This window comes from Xenopus tropicalis, chromosome 2 (assembly GCF_000004195.4).
Source record: "Xenopus tropicalis strain Nigerian chromosome 2, UCB_Xtro_10.0, whole genome shotgun sequence".
Taxonomy (NCBI): Eukaryota; Metazoa; Chordata; class Amphibia; order Anura; family Pipidae; genus Xenopus; species Xenopus tropicalis.
In genome coordinates this window covers 53,762,620-53,784,115 of record NC_030678.2, presented here as the reverse complement: position 1 = coordinate 53,784,115, position 21,496 = coordinate 53,762,620, and the positions used below count along the sequence as shown (strand labels likewise).

The 21,496-nt window shown below is 38.4% G+C and overlaps 1 protein-coding gene across 6 annotated transcripts in view; it reads right to left on the bottom strand.

Moving 5' to 3' along the window:
* Positions 1-9,394: 9,394 nt before the first annotated feature.
* Positions 9,395-21,496, bottom strand: part of csde1 (cold shock domain containing E1) — a 45,098-nt gene continuing 32,996 nt past the window's right edge. For 5 of the 6 annotated variants that reach the window (XM_012963798.3, XM_018091305.2, XM_031896054.1 and 2 more), the window contains 9 exons: positions 19,940-20,047; positions 18,710-18,885; positions 16,716-16,828; positions 15,510-15,629; positions 14,875-15,018; positions 13,714-13,892; positions 12,305-12,468; positions 11,941-12,073; positions 9,395-10,671 (listed from right to left, as the gene is read on the bottom strand). In XM_012963798.3, the coding sequence (XP_012819252.1) occupies positions 10,624-10,671; positions 11,941-12,073; positions 12,305-12,468; positions 13,714-13,892; positions 14,875-15,018; positions 15,510-15,629; positions 16,716-16,828; positions 18,710-18,885; positions 19,940-20,047 (1,185 nt within the window). In that variant the 3' untranslated portion in view covers positions 9,395-10,623. 6 annotated transcript variants of the gene reach the window in all.

Below are 21,496 nucleotides of genomic sequence, written 5' to 3'. Positions count from 1 at the left end.
GGCAAAATCATTACCTGCATCTATCTGGCTCAATCCCAATAAAATGCGATTTTTTTTCCCCTTAAAGTGAGCCAGATCACAGCATGCAATGTTTTTTTTTTTAAATACGCCTATCTAAATGTTAGTGAAGAGACGTATATTTTAGGAAGATTTGTCGCCCGCAGTACTACAGATTACCCTTCAGGCAGCACTTAAATATAGAGATATATATAGCAGTAGCTTACGGAGGGTTATTCAAGAAAAAGCCACTTCCTTAGATGCACCAATGGTCAAATTATAGTGATTTGCAAACATTTTACAACTTGCCGACAAAGTTGCCCTGCAGATCTGATCCACCAGAACCCTGGCTCTTTCGGCCCAGGAGGCTGACATTTCCCTAGTTAAATGGGCTTTAATTCTTTCAGGAAGAGGCTTGCCTTCTTTACTATAAGCCCTTGTAATAGCTTGGCTTATCCACCTTTAAATGGATGCCTTTGAAGCTGTTTTCTCTTTGTTCGGACTGAAGAAGCATATAAAGAGATTGTCTGAGATACTAAAACTCTTTCCAGAGCAGTATTCATCTTCTTACAAAAAGTTTGGGATTTTTGTATTGTGTCTTAAAGCCATAAGATCTATTTCTGAATAGGCCCATTTTTTGAAACAACTGAAAAAAAGACTTCATGATTCAAACTCCACTGCCCAGGCTTTAAAGGAGAATGCAAGTCAAAATTTAAAAAGCATACTGCCCAATAGTCCTCCTATTGTTTAGTAAAAACACCACACTTTTGGCTCACCTAATCAAATATTTACTCAGTCACACTTACTTCACATTTTCTAGAACAGGCAGCCATCTCTAAAAAGGTATTCTCCCTTCCTTTCCCTCCTTGCTTCATACTGCACATGTGTTTCATTCCCTCCCCTCCCCTCTGCTAGATCAGCTTCTGATTGCTGTTCTGAGCTACACATGCCCACCAGCCAGACAGGATCAAGTTACACACATGCTCAGAGAATAGGAAGGCTGCCGCTGGCACCTACAGGAAGGGAAGAGAGATTTCAGTGATCACTGTAGTCTTCACACTGCTGTAGGCTGCCAGCACCATATCTCAGAGAAGCAAGCAGGGATCTGGGAATTTAGATATGCAGTAAGTACTTAAAAAGAATGCCTTTAGACTTACTTTTAATTTATATTAACCTTTCATTGTCCTTTAAGGTCTTTCTGCTTAGAATGTCTGCCAGGAAATTTGAAGTTCCTTTTATGTGTCTTGCTGTGGGTGACATGAGATTTCCTTCATCCAACTTCATAATTTTTGCTGTTATTCGGAAAGTCTTTTCCCTTCTTGGTGAATTTAGTAATAAGCAACTGTAGCGTAGTGTGAATTAATACATTCTGACCCCACAATTTCCTCTGAATTTTAACAGGGCTTTTCAGATGGCTTCTAATTCCTAGGAGTGTGCTGGCAGATTTTTTAAACCCATGATCCATGTCCCTTGACATGAAAGGTTCTCCAAGTGAGCTCCCCAACCATGATGGCTGGCATCTGTGGTGATTACCAAGGGCTGAGATGGAAAAAGCGTAACCCCTTATCTGTACCCTGTACCCCTGACTTTATCTGTACCGCTAGTTGAACACACACATTTAAAGTAGATGTCTTGTAGTTCCACAACCTGTTCAGAAGAATTTGAAGCTTCTTCATATGCATTCATGCCCATGGTAATGCCTCTATCGCTGCCTAAAAGAGACCAAGAAGCTCTAAAATCTGCTTTACTGTTCTTGAGCAAAGAGACCTTGTCTACATTCTTTTTTATTGTGTCCTCTGAAAAGTAAATGCGCCCTTCTTAAGTGTCTAGCAGCATGCCTACAAATTTCTTGGAATGAGATGGTTGGAAAGAAGATTTTTCCCAATTTATTTGCCACCCTAGGCACTGAACGGTCTGAAGCACAAAGCGAACATGATTTTCAAGAGTTTCCAATGCCCTAAGATCTGAAAGAAGCTGCCGCTACCACCATTATTTTGGAAAAGACTCTCGGAGCGCTTGATATAATGAAATGAATGGCTTCAAATTGTAGGTGTTCAATGGATGAGCGATCTCCTATTGCCACCCGCCAAAATCTTTGATGGGATTTCCTTATTGGCACATGCAATAGGCATTCTGAAGATCTAATGTTACCATCAACTCATGAGGAAGAAGGAATGAAATTGTTGACCTGATTGATTCCATCTTGAACCTCTTTCTGATAATGAAGCAGTTTAAATATGTAAGATCAATAACAGTCCTGAATTTCCTGTTGGCTTTTAGGATTAGTAAGATTGGAGAATACACTTCTAGCTTTTTCTCCTCCTGAGGAACTAGAACTAATATTTGTCGTTTTTTGAATTCCCGAATAGCTGAAATTATAGCCATTCTTTGACAACTGCTTTTTGGTAGGGGTGTTGTTCCAAATCTGTGTGAAGGGAAGGACTGTAGCTCTACTGAATAACCTTCTCTTAGGGTCTGGAGCACCCAACTGACCTATATAATATTTTCCTATTTCGGACAGGAAAAATGTTGATCTTCCCCCACTGTCATGCAAAAAACACTTTGTTTGACCGCCCGCTGCCTCTGGTAGGCTTAGATTTTTCCGGGCATGAAAGACCTCTCTCTGGAACTTCTGTTGTATTTGTCTTAAAGGAGAAGGAAAATCATTTTGGCATTTTCCTGCCAAAAGATTTGCCACATTAGTGCCACCTAGAACACTATATTTATTCTGCAGAAAACATTACCATACCAGAGTAAAGAGCCCTAGAAGCTTTCTCTGTTTGCATAAGATTGCAGCTGCCATTTTTAGCTGGGTCTCCATAGCTTCCTGCTTGCAGCTTAGCCCTTATAGCTGAGATTACACATTCCTAAGGGAGGGAGAAGGGAGTTCTTAGCATTCTTGAGGGAGAGGGGAGACAACTGCGCAGACCCCCCCCCCCCGAAATGAAGATTTTTCTGAGAGAGGAAGTCAGACACCTTAAGAACATGTTTACAGAAAAGGAAACAAGAAATCCTGTTTATTTTGATAGCAGCATTACTGTAAGTGCTTATGGCTGTATTTACATAGATCTTTCTGATACAGCTTGCATAGTTTTTACCTTTCCTTCTCCTTTAAGACTCCTTTCCAGATGGGTAAGCCACACTTTTAGAGACCTGGAAACAGAAGCAGCAGCCACAGCTGGCTTAAAACCCACCGCAACAACCAAATATGATTTTCTTGAAGCTTCCTCTGCTTTCTTATACATTGGATCTCTTAAACCAGAGCTGTCCTCCAAAGGGAGGGTTGTTCTTTTAACTGTTTGGGCCAGAGGGGCATCCACCTTTGGTGTTGTCCTACATTCCTCTGCATCAAAGTGTAATTAGGGATGCACTGAATCCCAGATTCGGTTTGGGAATCGGCCCGAATCCAGCCTATTTTTGAAGGATTCGGTTTCAGCTGAATCCACGGTCCTGGGTGAAACGAATCCGAATTCTAATTAGGGTAGATTAGCATATGCCAATTAGCATTCGGAAGGGTTAAATGGTGGGTTGGAAAAGAACTTTTGTGGTGTGTGCGCCAATTTTTAACCCTTCCCAATCATAATTAGCATCCCTCATAACAATGTACAGATTTTCTTCTGAAATTTCCTCTCCAGATGAGTGCACTAAGAAACACAGCCTTCCATTTATTTATGCCAGCGAATAACCTCCTGGATTTCTTGGGGGGCTCTAACCCCATAGTTTCTCTGATGGCCAGAATCAAAGCTTCAGTATCATCCATCACAATTAAATCATCTGTATCTGAGAATTTACCCTTTTCAGAGTCAGACTCCATCTTGGTCCTAGAAGGCCCTCTAGAAGTGTCTGATAATTCCCCATAAAGGCTAGCAGAACTAGGAGGATTTCCTAAGGGTTCTGCATTCTTTAAGGAATATAACGTCTGCTGAGTCAAGCCTATCATAAAGGACATCAAATCTTCCATAGATGCAGGGAAAGCCTTTAATTTATTTTTGCCGGTAAGTCATCATTTTTCATATTCCATTTTTTAATCTTCAAAAACATTCCCCCAAGGCTGTGCTGACAAGTACTTACTGCAGCCTGCAGAGGCAGAAGCATGTGGGACCTTGTAGTGGCATGTACCTGGAAGTGGCTGCAAGACTCCATAATGCTCGCATAATATGCTGAAAACCCCTGAAATCTCTGCTAGTGCGCACCAAGGAAGCTGTCAGCTCTGGTGTATCCGGAACACCGAGTCTTTGCACTAAATAGGAATGCCCCATGCTGTGAGTAGTGGAAACCCCTTCACAAGCTTCCACACACAGCAAACAATCTCCTGAGCTTGGGCAGTGATGAAATGCCTTGTATATTGTGTTCTTTCAACCAACATGGAAAATACATTAGTATATTAAAAACAGAGGAGTCAGAGTTACTTAAACTGAGGAATCGAAGTTAAAGGATTTATGTCCCAACTCCACAGCCCTGACTGGCAGTTGAAACATTACAATTGGTCTTCACCTTAACACACAGGCATATTTTTGTGCATTTGGGATGCTAGTTTGAATGTACCTAAATGCTCCAGCTAATTAATTCTATTATATTCTGCCTGTTTGCACTCGTCTGTTCAAGTTTCATTTATTTTTAAGCACAACATGATGCATTTTTTTTGCCCTTGAAGTATATTCATAATAAAATAGACGGTTGTGTATCATACTTGCAAAAACAAACTTAGTTATATGTAAGTTTGTCAGCTTTCCTTTAGTGGCACCTCAGTACCGATTGGGATTAAGCTGCAGTGAAAGACTACACAGACTACATCAGTTATGGGAATAACATAACGTATCTGTACTAAAAAGACTGACAGCAAACCTTAAACCTATATGTATGCCCCATGCCTGGTAATATGGGGTGGCTATTTATATTTACAAGACATTTTACAGTCTTTGTAACAATCAGCGACTGATACTGTTGAATACACAAACTGGATAGAACATCCATCTAGTAAACATTTGCTGTGTTTATTAGGATGTCTTTTCACATCTATAGCTCATGAGGAGGGATTAAATGTAAACGCATGTACCCACAGTAAGATCCTGGAATATGCCCTCCAATACAGATTACCAGCTATTTACTCACGCATTATATAGATAGGTTTTTAATCTAGCTGGGCACTGTGGCATGTTACATTCATTTTTTGGTACTTAAATACTGCATGTGCCACTGTTAAGTTTACTTTGGTACCTGTATACTGCCTCTGTCACTACACAAAAATAAACCAATGGATTTTTCTAACCTCTTAAAGACATTTGCTAGTCCTTTTTAAGGGCTTTCCCAAGACTTAGAACGTTTGAATAAGGGGCACTAACTCAACTGATTATCTCTATGAGCAGAAATCTTTGAAGATGGCATATACGTTTGCCGAGAAAGATCATCATATGAGTTAATGAAAACTAAGGAGGAGGCTTGAAACTGTAAAAGAAAAAGTTGAGATGCTATTTACAACTGCAATCTTAGTGGTCAAAGTGCCATTTCAGACACAGGTCACCATGTCCTTTCCCCACACTTCGTGTAAATACAGCCACAAGTCCCTGCTTTAATGTGAACCAGACACAACTGGGCTCAAAGCTATTGGTTTTTGGATGACATTTCTAGGGCTGGGCTTCAAAATGAAGTCTGCACCTTATTCTCTAGGTGCCAATTCTCTACATCAATATTCGTAGGCTGCTGTGGGAACCCTGGAACTACCAGGGCGTCTTTTTTTTTTTTTTTTTTTTAACTGCTTATTCTGAGGTTGGACCTTTACTACTTGAATTGTGACTTTTGCTAAAATTCAAAGGTGTTAAATTGTATAATTGTTTATGCATTAAACTATAGAGTTTTTTTTATGGTAAACTGGTATTCTGGTGAGCAGTGCATCTCTGGGATGATATAAGAAGTTGCTTTAGATAACTCCATTTACTAGCTAAAGGCAAGAAAGAAGGGACTAGCTTTTTTAGCCCCAGGAAGTGCCTCAAAATACCTCCCCAAAGGCAGGAAATCAGGCAGAGCACAGGCATATTTAGGATGAATGTTTTTTTTTTTTCTTCAAACTTAGAGATGAGAAGTGTGAATTTTACTGAAGACTTAAGCTGGCCATATAAGCGGATCTTCTCCCGATAACCCCACCTGAGGTGGTGGGGTAAATACAATCGTTTAGCCCTAGGGCAGCACCCTGGTACCCATTTTATTTTTTTTTTTAAACCATAAGCAGTTCATACACCTACAAGCATATTAATGCTGTTTTAGTGCAGTGTGAACAGAATTCTGGTTAAAAGCCCCATTTCATTTAATATAAAAAAAAAAAAAAGTGTCCACCAATGAAGTAAGGCATTTTCACCAAACACATTTGGCAGAAGTTACTACAATGCAAAACATTTAAATTCTCAGAATGCTCTTGGCGGCACACAAATGTTGATGCTACAGGGCTGATTAAGTTCTGATGCACAAGGCACTAGCTTCTGAGCTGTGATGTAATGTGAATCTACGAGTTTAAATCTTAGGCAACTAAAAGCAGTTTAGAGCACAGGCTGTGAATTGCCAAAAGATGATGGCAATCTACAGGCTTATGTTTAGCAGTACAGATCTTTGCTGCTAAAGGGCTGTCATCTCCTAGGGCTGGTAAAAATAAACACAATGTGTAGTCTAATTCAGGAATACTGTCATGATTTTTATGGTATACTTTTTACTTCTAAAATACACTGTTTACATAGAAAATACTTCACTGTATCAGAGTCTGAGCTTTCAGAAGAAGCCATGGCTACACATTAGAACTGCTTTTAGGTAACTTATTGTTTCTCCTACTCCCATGTAACTGGAGGAGTCCCAAGCCAGACTTGGATTTCTTCTGATATCTACCGGGAGCTGCTATCTTGCTCTCTTCCCATTGTTTTGAGGAAGGGAATGATATCAATCCAACTTGCAGCTCAGCAGTAAAGTGCGACTGAGACACAGAGCACAGGTCACATGGCTGTGGCACCCTGGGAAATAAAGAATATGTCTAGCCCCATTTGAAATTTCAAAATTGAATATTAAAAAAAAAACCTGTGTTTTTGAAAAACCGATTTCAATGCAGGATTCTGCTGTAAAAGCTCTATTAACTGGTGCGTTTTGAAAAAAAAAAAAAAAAGAACAAAAACAAGTTTTCCCATGACAGTATTCCTTTAAGCTTTAGTTCTACGTTAACTAACAAACTAAAGGAAAAAGCACAGCAACTAACCAAGGGAATGTTAAGCTGAGATTATAGCATAGGTGGAGGGTGAATCTGTTTGAGGAGGCGAAAGATTGGATATACATAGACTGACTGAAGCTTATGTGAATACACCGCTATTGCAAAAAATAACCTAACCAACTGACCACTGACTTTCAGGGAAGCTGTGCAAAAGTGCAGACGGGAATGCTTCACCCTAAAATTCTTAGGATGTAAAAGTATACAAAAGCACTTTTGTGAGGTTCCAAATGAAGTCGCATTATAGGGCTTCGTTTTATAGAGTGGAAGGCAGTGGCTATTGACATCCCAGGCAAATTATATACCAGTGATTTATGAGCAACATGTTGTTTATCACCCCCCTTTGATGTTACTCCCAGTGGCCTCAAAGTAGGTGCTCATTTTTAAGTTTATGGCTTTTGGAAGCAGAGACACAGCTTTAATCCAAGCAGAGCCTCCTGCAGGTTAGTAGTCCACAAATAGCCAGTCATTAACTAGCACCCCCAAAGACCTTTTTTTGTGCTTGTGTGGCTCACTAACACTTTACATCTGAGTGTGGCTCGCAAGAAAGAAAAAAAAAAAAAAAAAAAAGGTTGGGGATCCCTGTTATATACAGTGAGATGCAGTCTATTACAAAACCAGCACATTATATGCAGTGGGTACTGATGGCAGATATTCCCAAAAACTACAAGCACAATTTAGGACTAGAAAAGGGGTGCTAAGGATATTATAGATAACAGGTTACAAAAAAGGATTTAATTTCAGCTTTTCGAAAACACAGTATAACAACTGTGGGAGAGGAATGGAATGTGCAGCAAATTTACAGCCTGCATTTGTGTAGTCCCTTCCTGCCTACATCTGTGACTGGATTTGTCAATTTCACTGTCCATCAAGAGAGCTGTACTCTGGTTGGAGAAGATGCAAGAAAATAGATCCAATCAGAGCACAGCTCCTAGCCTTACTGAAAAATCTGCCTATGAATTACAGCTTTGCTTCTTGTTAGCTGATCAACTACAGTGCTAGTACATGTACAGTTATAGCAACATATTGTGGGGTGATCTGCCAGCCAGCAACTGGCATGTTGCTCACCAACCTCTTAGATGCTGCTCTCTGTATCCCTTAAAGGACATGTAAACCCCACACACAAAAATGTAAACAATGTGAACAGCCTCTTTGAAACCTTTCAATACCTGCCACACTGGTTGTCCAGAGGTTAATAGTAAGGCTGCAACATCTCCTTAATTATATTAATATACTGTATGTTGGATTTTTAATAAAAACACTTAAGATTTCCTTCTCTTCCTGTAACCCACTCGGCTCCACCCCAAGGAATTTGCTTTGATTTCTGGCTCATCAGACATGCTCAGTTGGTCTACGCTCAGATTACTAAACACACCCCCCAGTCTAGAAGCCAGTGAAAAGATGGCATTGCTGGTTCCCATAGAAACTCGGCTCTAGCTGTCTGCTTCAATTTTTTTCTACTAACCTCCTCTCCCGAGCTCGGCTCAAACAAAGCAGAACTTTTATCAAAGGAAGTTCTGCCTGTGTGAGCCTGTATTCTTGATGAAATGTATGCTGAAAAAGGATTTGTGTGTGTGTATGCTGTTTGCAGATTTAAATGTATCTGATTATGTATCAGAGTAAAAATGGCCACCAGGTGAAAGCTGCTATTTGCTTTAGGAAAATGTGATAGCGCTGGCAAGCAGAGGGGGATATATACAGTACAAATGATGCCATTTGGGTGGGGGAGACATGCCCAACTGATATACATTGTAGGCAAATGTAGGCTTTACATGTCCTATAAAGGAGGTGTTTATTTCTAAATTTTAGGCTTAGTGGCAAGTTGTGGTTGCATAAAAACCATGTACTACCAAACAAAGGCTGCTGCAAAGCTGATTGTCTTCATATAGGCTGCCAAATAGCCAGACAAGGCCCTTATTTGGCACACCATGAACTTTTATGATGCTTGTCTTTTTACACTAAACTGTGGCTCACAAGTAAGAAAGGTTGGGGACCCCTGGTCTTGAGTCTTCAAGATTGTGTAGGCACAATTCCTAGCATCCCTCCTTACAAAATAATCAGTATACCTTTCATATTTTAAATACCTTTAAGTTGCTTTTACTCTTTTTTTTTTTTTTAAAAAGGGTTTGGTATGGGAGAAAAATATAATCAAGCTTCAAAATTAATTGGTAAAACTTTATTCTATTTTTCAATTTTTTTTGCCATTAAACAGAAAAACTGGAGCCAAGTATCATTTTATAAAGGTAATGTGAGTCTCCAAAAAAAAAAAAAAACAAAAAAAAAAAAATACTTTCCCTCTTTCCGTAGAAAGTGGCTTGATCTTTTTTGCTTAAAATAAAAAGGGCAACTTAATTTAATATTTTATGCGAGCGGGTAATGGACCGAAACAAATAAAATAGGGCTGGGGGGAGGGTAGTTTAAAAAAAAAAATTATATATTAGGTACCAGCTTTCTAAATTTATCTTGATGCGAATGACCAATATAACTATCAAAAGACTAAATCTTATGATAAATCGGTGCTGTAAACAAAAACAAAAAAAAAAACAATGTTTCAGGCACATTTTTCTTCCTTTTAAATCCATTAATGTTTCAAAAGCTGCAGTGTCAAAGCAGCAAAAACAAAAAAACAAAACAACCGTGCATTTTCGTATTAATTTAACACACATGGCACATTTCAGGCTTGTTGTACTCTGCACTTCCAAAGTCACTTGTTAACACAAAAACCAAAATAAATTTTGAAGAAATGCATTCAAAAACTAACAGCGTGTGAATGCAGAGTTAATTAATCCCCTCTGAAAATGTGAATGTTTGGCTGTCACTGGAATTAGAAAATGCTTCATTTTTTATCATTGCTTAGGGAACACTGCATAGGATATATTCCACCATATCTATGTGGTCCTTTGATAGAAAAATAAAGCATAGACCAATGCTGAATAAAAAGGAATTGCTATGTTAAATCTAAGGCAAAGTAAAAAAAAAAAAATGAAAAAAAATTCAGTAATGGAGGTAGAATATATGCTAAACAGTATGAAAGTGCAGAAATCTGTACGTTAAATCACATTACCACCAAATCTGTCATGAAAAGGAAAAAACAATTGTTGCGATAAGATGCATCATTTGAAAGAAAGCTTGAAAAAAAAAAAAATATGAAAACAAACAAATGATATACTATAAGGCTTACAGTTAACTCTTCAGTTGCAAATGGGCATAATTTAAAAAGGGTTTCCTGGTTTGAAAGTAAGATGGCAGATGTTTAAAAGATTGCAGTCCTTATGCTAAATAAGATTCGTGGAATTTCCGGGCTATAAAGAAAGATGTTGTTTCTCCTCACAGACCGCATTACTTTGATCATACTTAAATAGGTAATGTGCTTTTGAAGATGGAAATCAGTCGATAACCCCAGCTTGACGGATCTTTCTCTCTGCACCAAATCCCTGAAAAGGTAAAATGCATGCATCTCTAAGTGAATATATTCAAAATGTATATAAATACTTCTACATTTGAATAAAAAATTTCTTGCTTGTAATTGAGGGTGGTTGCCTATGTTGCAACATAATTGCTTGGAACCACAGGGGCAACAAATGCTGCAACCTTAAAAGGTACACGGTCATCATTTTTCTGTTTGGGGGGGGGGCTTGTTGTAAAACACACATTTTCTGGCAACTAAAATTGATTTACAAGCTTATCAATTTTTTTTTTTTATTTACACATGCTGCCCATCATCACTGACCATTATATATGCATCAAGTGCTGCAAACAGCAGGGTCAGCATCATGCATGGGAGGCAAAACTATGCAGGTGCTCCAATGACTGCATCTGTTGTGTGCACATTCTACTTTGAGATCCCAAATTAAATCAGCAATCCACTGAGAAGCCTCTGTATAATAAACTGCTTTAAAGCTTTTAAGAAAACAGACTGTAGCTAGAGGAAGGGGATGGGGGTTATTTATACAGAGGTCCTCAGTGGGCTGCTGGTCTGTTGGGAAGTAGAATGAGGTTTTAGTTTTCATTTTCAAATGCAGATACTCCCTAATTAAAATAATAGGCAAACAAATGTTCATCACAAGACCTTTTCATTGAACCAAGGTTAAAAAAGGGGGTATACTGTATAAACCTTTAAATCTCCCAGTAGTACCGGGAGATGTATAAACCATATATACACAATGGATTTTGTGATGCAGCAGTTACAATTCTGACGCATTACATTTTAGGGTAATGGCACACAGGACATTTCATTGCCACTGCTAAATAGACTCCAGCGCAGTATCAAATACCTTTAAATTGTTCCCATTGTTAATGGGAATCATTGCTGGTGAAACTGCAAAATCACACAAAAATTCCTCCTTAGGCCATTCCTTGCAGCAAATTTGTTTTTCCTGGCAGTAATGCCTATCAATCAATAATGCCATTCAATGCAAAAGGTATTTTACAGACACTGTTGCCAATGCTGCAATGAGGTTTGATTTATACATTCATTCCGGATCAGACCGGATTTCCTAACCTGGCCGATTGAGATCTGGCCAATTTCAGGCCATATATCGGTCGGCCAGGCCCCTCGGTTCTGCCCCTACACGGGCCGATAAGCTGCCGAATTGGTCCAAGGGACCGATATCGGCAGCTATAATCGGCCCGTGTATGGGGACCTTTAGTTTAGAGAATGAACTTAACTGTGGCTCACAACAGTAATTATAAAGTAATTTTACCTTTGTGTTATCGGGACCTCTAGGCTGACGTAAAACCATGAGACGTGGGGCACTGGCATCATCCAGTGTTATGCTCTTTAACCTGCTTACTAATCTGTCGGGGCGAGGAGCTGCCACCATTTCAGGGCCTTTGCTGTAATTTAGGAAAAAGCAAAATCTAATGTGTAATGCAGAAATATTAACACTATACAGGAGTAATTAATTATCCTAATTATTCAATGTCCTGGTGTTTTTAGACAACAATGAAGTCTATGGATCAGCATAATCTTGCTATCTACATTTGTGGCCAAACTGAATATGATCAGCTAGCCTGCCAATGTAACAGTGTGTAGCTTGTGTATGCAGTCACTGGCTAATCATTTACCTTATAAGTGTAACATTGCAACCACTGCACTTTCCTGTGCGCTGATTCAGAATTACAGAGAATTCAACTTCATCCCCAGCTTGGAGTTCAACACCATCCTGGACCTCCTTCACGTGGAAGAAAAGTTTCTTACTGTCACCAACTTCGTAGTTAATGAAGCCAAACTGGAAAGTGAAAACATGTTATTTTTCAGTGTGTATTAACACAGGTGTATGCATTAAACTAAAGGTCATTCACAATCTATTCCATTTCAAAACGTTAGCCACAACTGAAATGAGGTTTTATTACAGTAGGAATCTCATTTACTGGTGACAAGGAGGTGGTGACATAACAACCACCCCCTGCTTACCATCTTGCTTTGTCATAATTCAGGCTTTAAAGACCACCAAAGAAGCCAACGTAGCAAAGAATAGATTAACTTATTTTTTTTATCCCATGGCTGTCCCAAATCTTATTTCTTGTCCAAATACAACAAGAGGTACAAGTTCCCAAATCATATTATTGAGCACAAACAGCACTGCTACCTGCCACTTACCAGACTTCCAGGAATGGCATACACTACCTCATTTGTTAAGAAAACGTTCTTTGAGTTAACTTTTAGTATTATGCAGAGAGTAATATTCTGACACAATTTGCAATTGGTCTTTATTTTTTTTAATTATTTGTAGTTATTTAATTTTTGTTTGCTAGGGTCCAAGTTACCTTAGTAACCAGGCAGTGGTTTGACCGAGAGACTGCATAGAAAGTTACAAATAGTAACAATAAAACAGAAGCCTCAGAGCAATAGCCTTCTGGCTGCCGGGGTGGTCAGTGACCCCCTTTTAAAAAACTGCAAAAAGAGTTGGAAGGCGGCAACTAATTAAAAAAGGACTATAAACAAATAAATGAAGACCAATTAAAAAGTTGCTTAGAATTCTTCAGCCCTAACTTCCTCATACTGAGCCCAACTTTCTCTCAAAGCACCCCCTCAGGTTACTCCTGTAGGTTTCCTACAAAGCAATTAAATATTAATTCTCACTACGCCCTAAAATTGGGACATTACATTTCAACTTAAGAATGCACTTATTAAACCTTCCTCACATAAGTATTAAATATAAAAATTTGATCCCAACAATCCAAAGTTACTTTGTAAAGGATAGTAAGAACGTACTTATGAAGTTATGCATGTGAGAACCATTAGCTTTGTCATGGCCCACAGTAAATAATGTCTATCAATAAATCATAACTATGCTTGTTAGTGTTATCCATAGCAAAGACACAAAATATTCAAATTTCATATTTGCAAGTTACAATTTTAAAAATTGTAACAGTTAGGTGAGAAATATTTGTCTGGCATCCAAGCATGTTGCTGGCCTGTATGTTGGCTTGACCTTTAATTGATAATTCTAAAACATATTCCAGAAACTCACCTGATCTTTCACACACTCCACAGTACCTCTACGGAGGGGTTCAATATTACAGGCCATAGTCTGACCATTTTGACTTAAAACACAGAGCTGAAATTTCACAGTTTCTCCCTTCAGTAGACAATCTGCTTTGTTTTCCATTCCTACGATACCAAATGGGATCAAGCGTCCTTTCATGCTTGCTAGAGAACAAAATTAAGAAAAAATTGTATCCTTTGGGTTCAAATCATTTTTTATTCTAGAAAAACACGAGTACTTAAAAAATGCTTATTAAAAAAGTGCGAGGTCTTTAATGTCATGCAAACTTTACAAATGTGTGCTTTTACAGCTTAAGTCAATTATTGCAGCAATAATCTCTAGCTTCCAATGGTAAGTACATAACTGGCAAACTTTCTCTCTTTTTTTATCGTTTATAGCAGCTGGTCAACTCCAGATTGTGGGTTAGACCGAGCGCTGGCACAATAGTGTGTTTCGAGCAGCTGGTCAACACTACAGCGTTGGTTAGACCGAGCGCTGGCGATTTCTTTCTGTGTTTTAAGTACATAACATGTGCCATAAGCATTTCCATTTAAAATAAATGAAAACCAATGCCAGCAGATAATGGCATTTTGAATTCCAAACTTATTTGTAAGAGGGCCATGATGGATAAAAATCTGCATAAAAAATGATAAAGTTCACTACTGATAAAGCAGTTTGACTTAATCTATAAAAGACAAGAATGTAGAAAGCACTGCTTTCAAGTGATAAATATGTTGCTTTAATATTTAAATGTTATAGAAAGTTTAAAGCAAATTAAAGTATTTTGGAAAAAAAAAAAAAAAAATCGGCTGTACTCCTTCCTACATCTTTTAGCATGAAAGACAAATTACTGAACTTCTGAAATATAGCCAATTTATCCTGGTCTTCTAACACAGGATTGTTATTCCTCATGCCTCACTATCATATTGCACTTACCATTTAAAAGCAGTCAGTCAGCTAACATGTGCCTATTTTAATATTCTGTAATGTGCAGATGAAAGAAGGCATTTCTGGTTGACCAAATATTAATCTGGCATTTATATTCCACTTTTTTCTCTAAACCTATCCAAGAACCAAATATTATCCTACCTACTTAGAATTTCTCAGAACATGCCAATATTAGCTTGTACTTTCAATATAGCTAACCATGTTTTTTTTCTTTGCTGCCCTCATCATCATCATCATCCTCCTCCTCCTCCTCCTCTTCCTCCTCCTCCTCCTCTTCCTCCTCATCTTCAATTTCTTCAGCTTGTTCAGGAATTTCTTCGGTGATTTTCTGCTTATCTTCAACTAGAAATAGTCCAAAAACATACAAATCAGCTTGATCCTCACCACTGGCTCCATATCATTCCCACTACCATGATCACTGCCACCAGCACATCACCACATGATTATTTACCTTAACAGTATCATCATACATTCATAGATTGCATCATCTCAACATAATAAGCATTAGGATGTAACAAGATTAATACAATAAATTGTGATATGATGAAATCTAGACATTTAAACGAGGAGATGAGCATGTTGAGCCGTTACAGGTATGATAACAGATACATAGTAGAAGATAATGGTAATATGATACTCATTAAGATAAAATGATCCTATGATGTCAATTGTATGCTATGTCATAACCATATTTTACATACTGCAATCATTACATTCTATTACAGCAGAATCATAAGATCTTTATCCCTTATATCATTATAACCAGATTGAGTAATTATACAGTTGTCATTTCTACTTAGCCACAATAAGAAATAAATTATCCAAAAACCTACCCTCTTCTAGAAGTTCAATCATGCCCTGGTATTCAGTCTGTGTAGGATCTACACTCCTCAGAGGTCTGACTACCTTACCCCAATAAACCGTTGGGTCCACCTCATCGTTTGATCCATTGACTAGAATACAAAGTAAGGAGAGGAATATGTAATAGCATATGTAATTATATATATATATATATATATATATATATATATATATATATATATATATATATATATATATATGTATGTATGTATAGCATTCCATAGGTATTGGTTCTCAATCATTTTGCACCATTAAGTTAGCCTTTCCGTACATTAAATTTTGTAAGCATTTTAATAATTCAATTATAGCTTTAAAACACTTCTAACAGCACAAGAGAGTTTCCCTAATTAGACTGGCCTTAGACTTACCCAATCACTATTCAGGTTAATGTTGTTGCCCTCTCTGCTAGATACAAGGAATATTAGAAAGCTCTAATTGATCAAATGGACCCATAAAACTCAAGGCAATGCTGCTCACTAAAGGCAGTGATACACATGCTCAACTTCCCTTTATCTAACAGAGCAATGCCAGTATGATGACATTTTGGCTGTCCACAAAGATAGACAAACATATTTAAGCATATAATTATCTGTTTATTTGGGCTAATTGCTTAATTAATGTGCATTCTGTTTTGTTTTTTTTTTTTTACACTTGAAAAAAAAAAAAAAAAAAAAAGTTAACGCTTGTTTCCCAACTTGTGTGGCAAATGGTACATAAATTCTGGTAATTTCTTTGTATGCAAGTTGCAGATCAATGAGACTGCCCAGCTACCTACCCTAGCATCTTCCACAGGCTGAAAAACAAATAGCTTTATTTCCTAAAAGAATTGTGGGTGTGAGGTCTACCCTATAAATGAGACCTCACAAGATCTGTGGCCATCGCAATCCACCCACCAGAAAGTATTATATCCAATTCATTTCCCAATAACGGCACACACAGTGTTTAGGCAGACAACCTAGAAAAGACCAGTACCTCCGTTCCCATGCGCTAGTAAAGACTCAATGCTGAATAGGGCAAAAAGGCACATGTTTATATAGAAGATAAACAGGGGTCCAATGTTATTCGATGCTCTCTACAGATCTATACAATAAAAACCTCACACATTACAGGTAACGTTTTAGCAGTAAAAGGTACAGTAGAATACATATCCAATTTATATGCATTTATAATACACCTACCTTGATGAGCCTTGGTAACTCTCTCAGCACTGACTTTATTTCCCTTGCCTTTTGACAAACTGTACTCCACCATATCCCCCAACTCCAGTTTATCCACATCTCCTGAATACTCACTGTATCAACAAAACAAGATTTAAAGTTTTTCACAACATAGCTAAACCGAAAATTTACTTTTTAGTTCCTGCGTAGATAGTGCAGTTTTTGGACAAAACAAACAAAATCAGACCATCTGTGGATAATTAAAACAGAATTATATTTAAAAAGGCTTGTTTAGGCAGCCACAGTTTGACAAAACTTGGTTTCAAACAAAAACTTATCAGATGTTGACAGCTATAAACTGTTGCGATTTTATATTATGTTGATGTTTTTGCCCTGGTTGTGAAGTAGAAAAGCATAGAAGTGTAAAGTGCATATCCTATGTCAGTGCTGTCCAACTGGTGGCCCGTGACCCCCCTCTGTGTGGCCCCCTGCCTGTCTAGCTGCTTTGATGGCTTACCTTTGTGTAAGCTTTAAATGGTATCGTTACTGATCTTAACTGGCCCCATGCATGGTTCTCACCTCAGATTCAGGCTGTAATCAGGCTGTATTGTTTAAAAATGTAACCCCTGTACTGTTCACACCTTCTAATCTCTGCGTTGTTCTCCTGTTCACACCTCAGACATTGTATGTACTGCCTGGCCTATGCTGCCTGTGTGTGGACAGCATAGGGCAGGGAGGGTATGGCACACAGGCAGCATAGGTCAGGGAGTATATGGCACACACAGGCAGGGTAGGGGAGGCAGAGTATGGCACACACAGGCAGGGTAGGGGAGGCAGAGTATGGCACACACAGGCAGTGTAGGGGAGGCAGAGTATGGCACACACAGGCAGCATAGGGCAGGGAGGGTATGACACACAAGCAGGGTAGGGCAGGCAGAGCATGGCACACAGGCAGGGTAGGGCAGGCAGAGCATGGCACACAGGCAGGGTAGGGCAGGCAGAGCATGGCACACAGGCAGGGTAGGGCAGGCAGAGCATGGCACACAGGCAGGGTAGGGCAGGCAGAGCATGGCACACACAGGCAGGGTAGGGCACGCAGAGTATGGCACACACAGGCAGCATAGGGCAGGCAGAGTGCTGCCTGTGTGTACCATACACTCCCTACCCTATGCTGCCTGTGTAAGGCGAACCTGGCAGGGGTTTGTTTTGGGAGTTTGTTAGCAGTTGGAAATAGCGAAGAAATGGTCCCTAAGGTGTGTAATCATATGCTGGGGGTTGCTTCCACAGGGCAGGAGGAGGCATATGGATTTAAGGGTACATCTTAATATGACCACCATTGTGATAAAATGGGTGTGGTTTGAAGTGGGTGTGGTTTAAAGGGGGAGTGGTCAAAACTGGCTTCCATTAGCGGCCCTCCACCATGTATGAGAGAGAAATTCCGGCCCTCGGCACCGCAGAAGTTGGACAGCACTGTCCTATGTTATTAAGGCCCTTGGCACAGGAATTTCGTCCGCTGCTGCCCTCAGATGGATAAATGTAGGCAGAATGCCTCTCTAGTAAATTACAAGTGAAACACAGGGATGAGTGACAGGCAGACACTACCACCAAAATAATTATGCTAGTTTGCATGTTATAATTCCATATGTCCATTTGATTGGACATTTATTCAAATATATTAGTAGCAGTGACAGAGTAAGACAGGTGTAATGTTCACCATGGCAAGGCCTAAAGTTGAGACAAAACTTTGCTCTAAAATCTTCAAGAGATTAGACATGTAACATTAAATCATGTATTGAGAGGGCCGTCAAACTAAAATACATGGGCCTGATACAGATATTGTGCTTTGGACGTCCACAACCTGACTTGCGAACCTTGGCTTGACAACAGATTTATTATAATGTTTCCTAATATTCAGATCAATATACCAACACAGTTGGACAACACTATCAAAATAAAAAAACTAGTGTCTAAAAAAAACAAATCTAATTGCAAATCCATAATTTCAAACACGGTACCTGTAATGAAAGAAAATTTCTTTATCATGATTTGAAGTTTCAATGAATCCAAAGTTATCTTTAAGGGTGGCCACATATCCATAAAATCTTTTGGCATTTGAGTTGCGTCCAAGAACCTTCATGGATACAGCACTCTGCTGACCAGTTCTTTTGGCTTCACAAATGCTGAATTCAACCTGCACAAACAAAATACATTTTTAAGACTCAGACTACAAAGGCACTGTGAAATGAGATTCATATGACTTATGAAATGGGAAGTTATACTATTTGGAAATGTAAAGAGCAGCACCACAATGCAAGTCTAAGTGCATCAGTTACTGATGTTGCTTACCGTCCTGCAAATCTGCCAATTTAAATAAATATAACTGAAATAGTACCAACTGAGGGTCAGTTCTGCTGACCAGGTTGGCAGCTTGGACAAAATTTCAGAATAGGAAAGTCCTAAAATCCAGACCGACAAGAAGTCGTTTGATATTTTTTGTAAGCAGACACGAGCATCAGGACTGGCATGTGATGGTGTTTTAATCTAATATTAGTAATTTCCATATCGCCAATATCTTGAAATATAGAAATTAATGCAAAGTCTAAATACGCTTAATGGTGGAGCAGATGGCATGCAATTGCAGTTAAAGACTGCAGTGACAGTTTATAACCCAAAGTTACTTAAAGTTTACTTAAAGGAACAGTAACACCAAAAAATGAATGTGTTTTAAAGTAATTCAAATAGAACGTACTGTGGCCCTGCACTGGTAAAAACAGGTGTGTTTGCGTCAGAAATACTACTATAATTTATATAAATAAGCTGCTGTGTAGCCGTGGGGGCAGCCATTGAAGCTGGAAAAAAGGCACAGGTTACATAGCAGATTACAGATAAGACACCATTGTATTCTACAGGGTTTATCTGTTAGCTGCTATATACCCTGTGCCTTTTCTTTTGAAAGGCTGCCCCCATGGCTACACACCAGGGTTTATATAAACTCTATTAGTGTTTCTGAAGCAAACACAAAACTTTTACCAGTGCAGGGCAGCAGTACATTACAGTTTAATTTCTTTAAAATATATACATTTTTTGGTGTTACTGTTCCTTTAACAGTAAAGTGCAGTTTTGATTTGGTCAACTTCTTGCATGTAATTACTCCTACTTGTGATCGTCAAACAAAAGGCTTAGCTAAAGTTACATCTTCAGACAAAAAAAAAAAAATTCTCAATTTACATTTCCCTATTTATTACCTTATCTCCAACTTGGGGTGCACATGATCCTTCAATATCTTTTAGATGATATGATACAGTTAGCCTGATACCACAGTCTTCATAAGAAATTATTCCCTCTTCACACTCCTATTACAAAGCAGGAATAAAATATTTGAAAGCTTTAGTGTGAGCAATTGGCATGATAAAGTAAAACATATGGATAAGATGAGTCTCCCTAAGTGTGGGATTTTTTTTTCTTCACACATCCTTCCAGCAACAGATATAAAAGCATTTCTTATAGCTTACATAGAGTGACCCAAAAACATTGCCTTTGAAACCTATACTTGCTCCTGCCATGAATAGCTTTTGTCAAAAACCATAGCATAGATAAACTACATACACATCCATAACAAGGCACAGTTACAAACTTATAACCATTTAGGATCTTGACACATGACTTTTTGGAAAACATGGAACACACAATCGGCAACACACTGAACAGCACCGGACCAAAAATGTCCTGAAGTATATGTAGCACCTTATGCCATATCTTTTATATTTATTGGTACAGCACTTCTGGAGATAGTGATGCTGTGTTGTAAAGCAGTGGCGTAACTATACATGACTAGCTTCCTACCACCACCCATTGCACACTTAATTTTGTCAGGTGTTTAAAACAGAAGTACAGAAGCCCTGGCCTCCATCCCCCTATGGCTGTAGGGTGTGGTGCTGTATTGTAGATATGCCTGCTATAAACCAGTTTTATAAAAATGTTCATTAAAAATGTTTTAAACAGGCTGTTTACAAGTCAGTTGAAACAAAAGATTGCTTCTTCAGCCAAAATATTTTAAATAATTTTGCTGCTGAAAACTTTCAAACGTTTTGAAGGCTGTGGATTACTTTCAATCATATTTAACAGACATTAGCCATTTAAATTAGTTACTAAGTAAAAAGTGCTATGTAACCTCCCACTGTAAAAAAATAAATGGACCAATAAGTGAAAATAGGGCATGTCAATGTATTGTTTCCTTCATGCTTGGAACGCCAGATCAGACTATACAAGCGAGAAAATGCATTATCATTCACCAATATAGTTAAACAGAAATTTAATCTGTATCAGACACTATTGCATGCAAATGTACAATGGGCACTAGGCATACTAGAAAGTGGGGAAGAATATATGGGCCAGTGTCACAAATACAATATTGTTGAAAAAAAAAAAAAAAATATTAGGTGGTGGGATCTTTCCTAATAAGAATTCTGTAACTGAAAGAGAAAGTGATGTACACCCTTAAGTAACTTAAAAAAGGGTCTAAAGTAACTAAAATATAATGTGCTGCTGCCCTGCACTGGTAAAAGTTGTGTGTTTACTTCAGAAAGTCTACTATAATTTATATAAATAAGCTGCTATGTAGCCATGGAGGCAGCCATTCAAAGGAGAAAAGGCACAGGCACATAGCAGATAACAGATAAAACACTATTGTACTCTACAGAACTTATCTGTTATCTGCTATGTAACCTGTGCCTTTTCTCTTTTTTTCCAGCTTGAATGGCTGCCCCCGTGGCTACACAGCAGCTTATTATATAAATTATAGT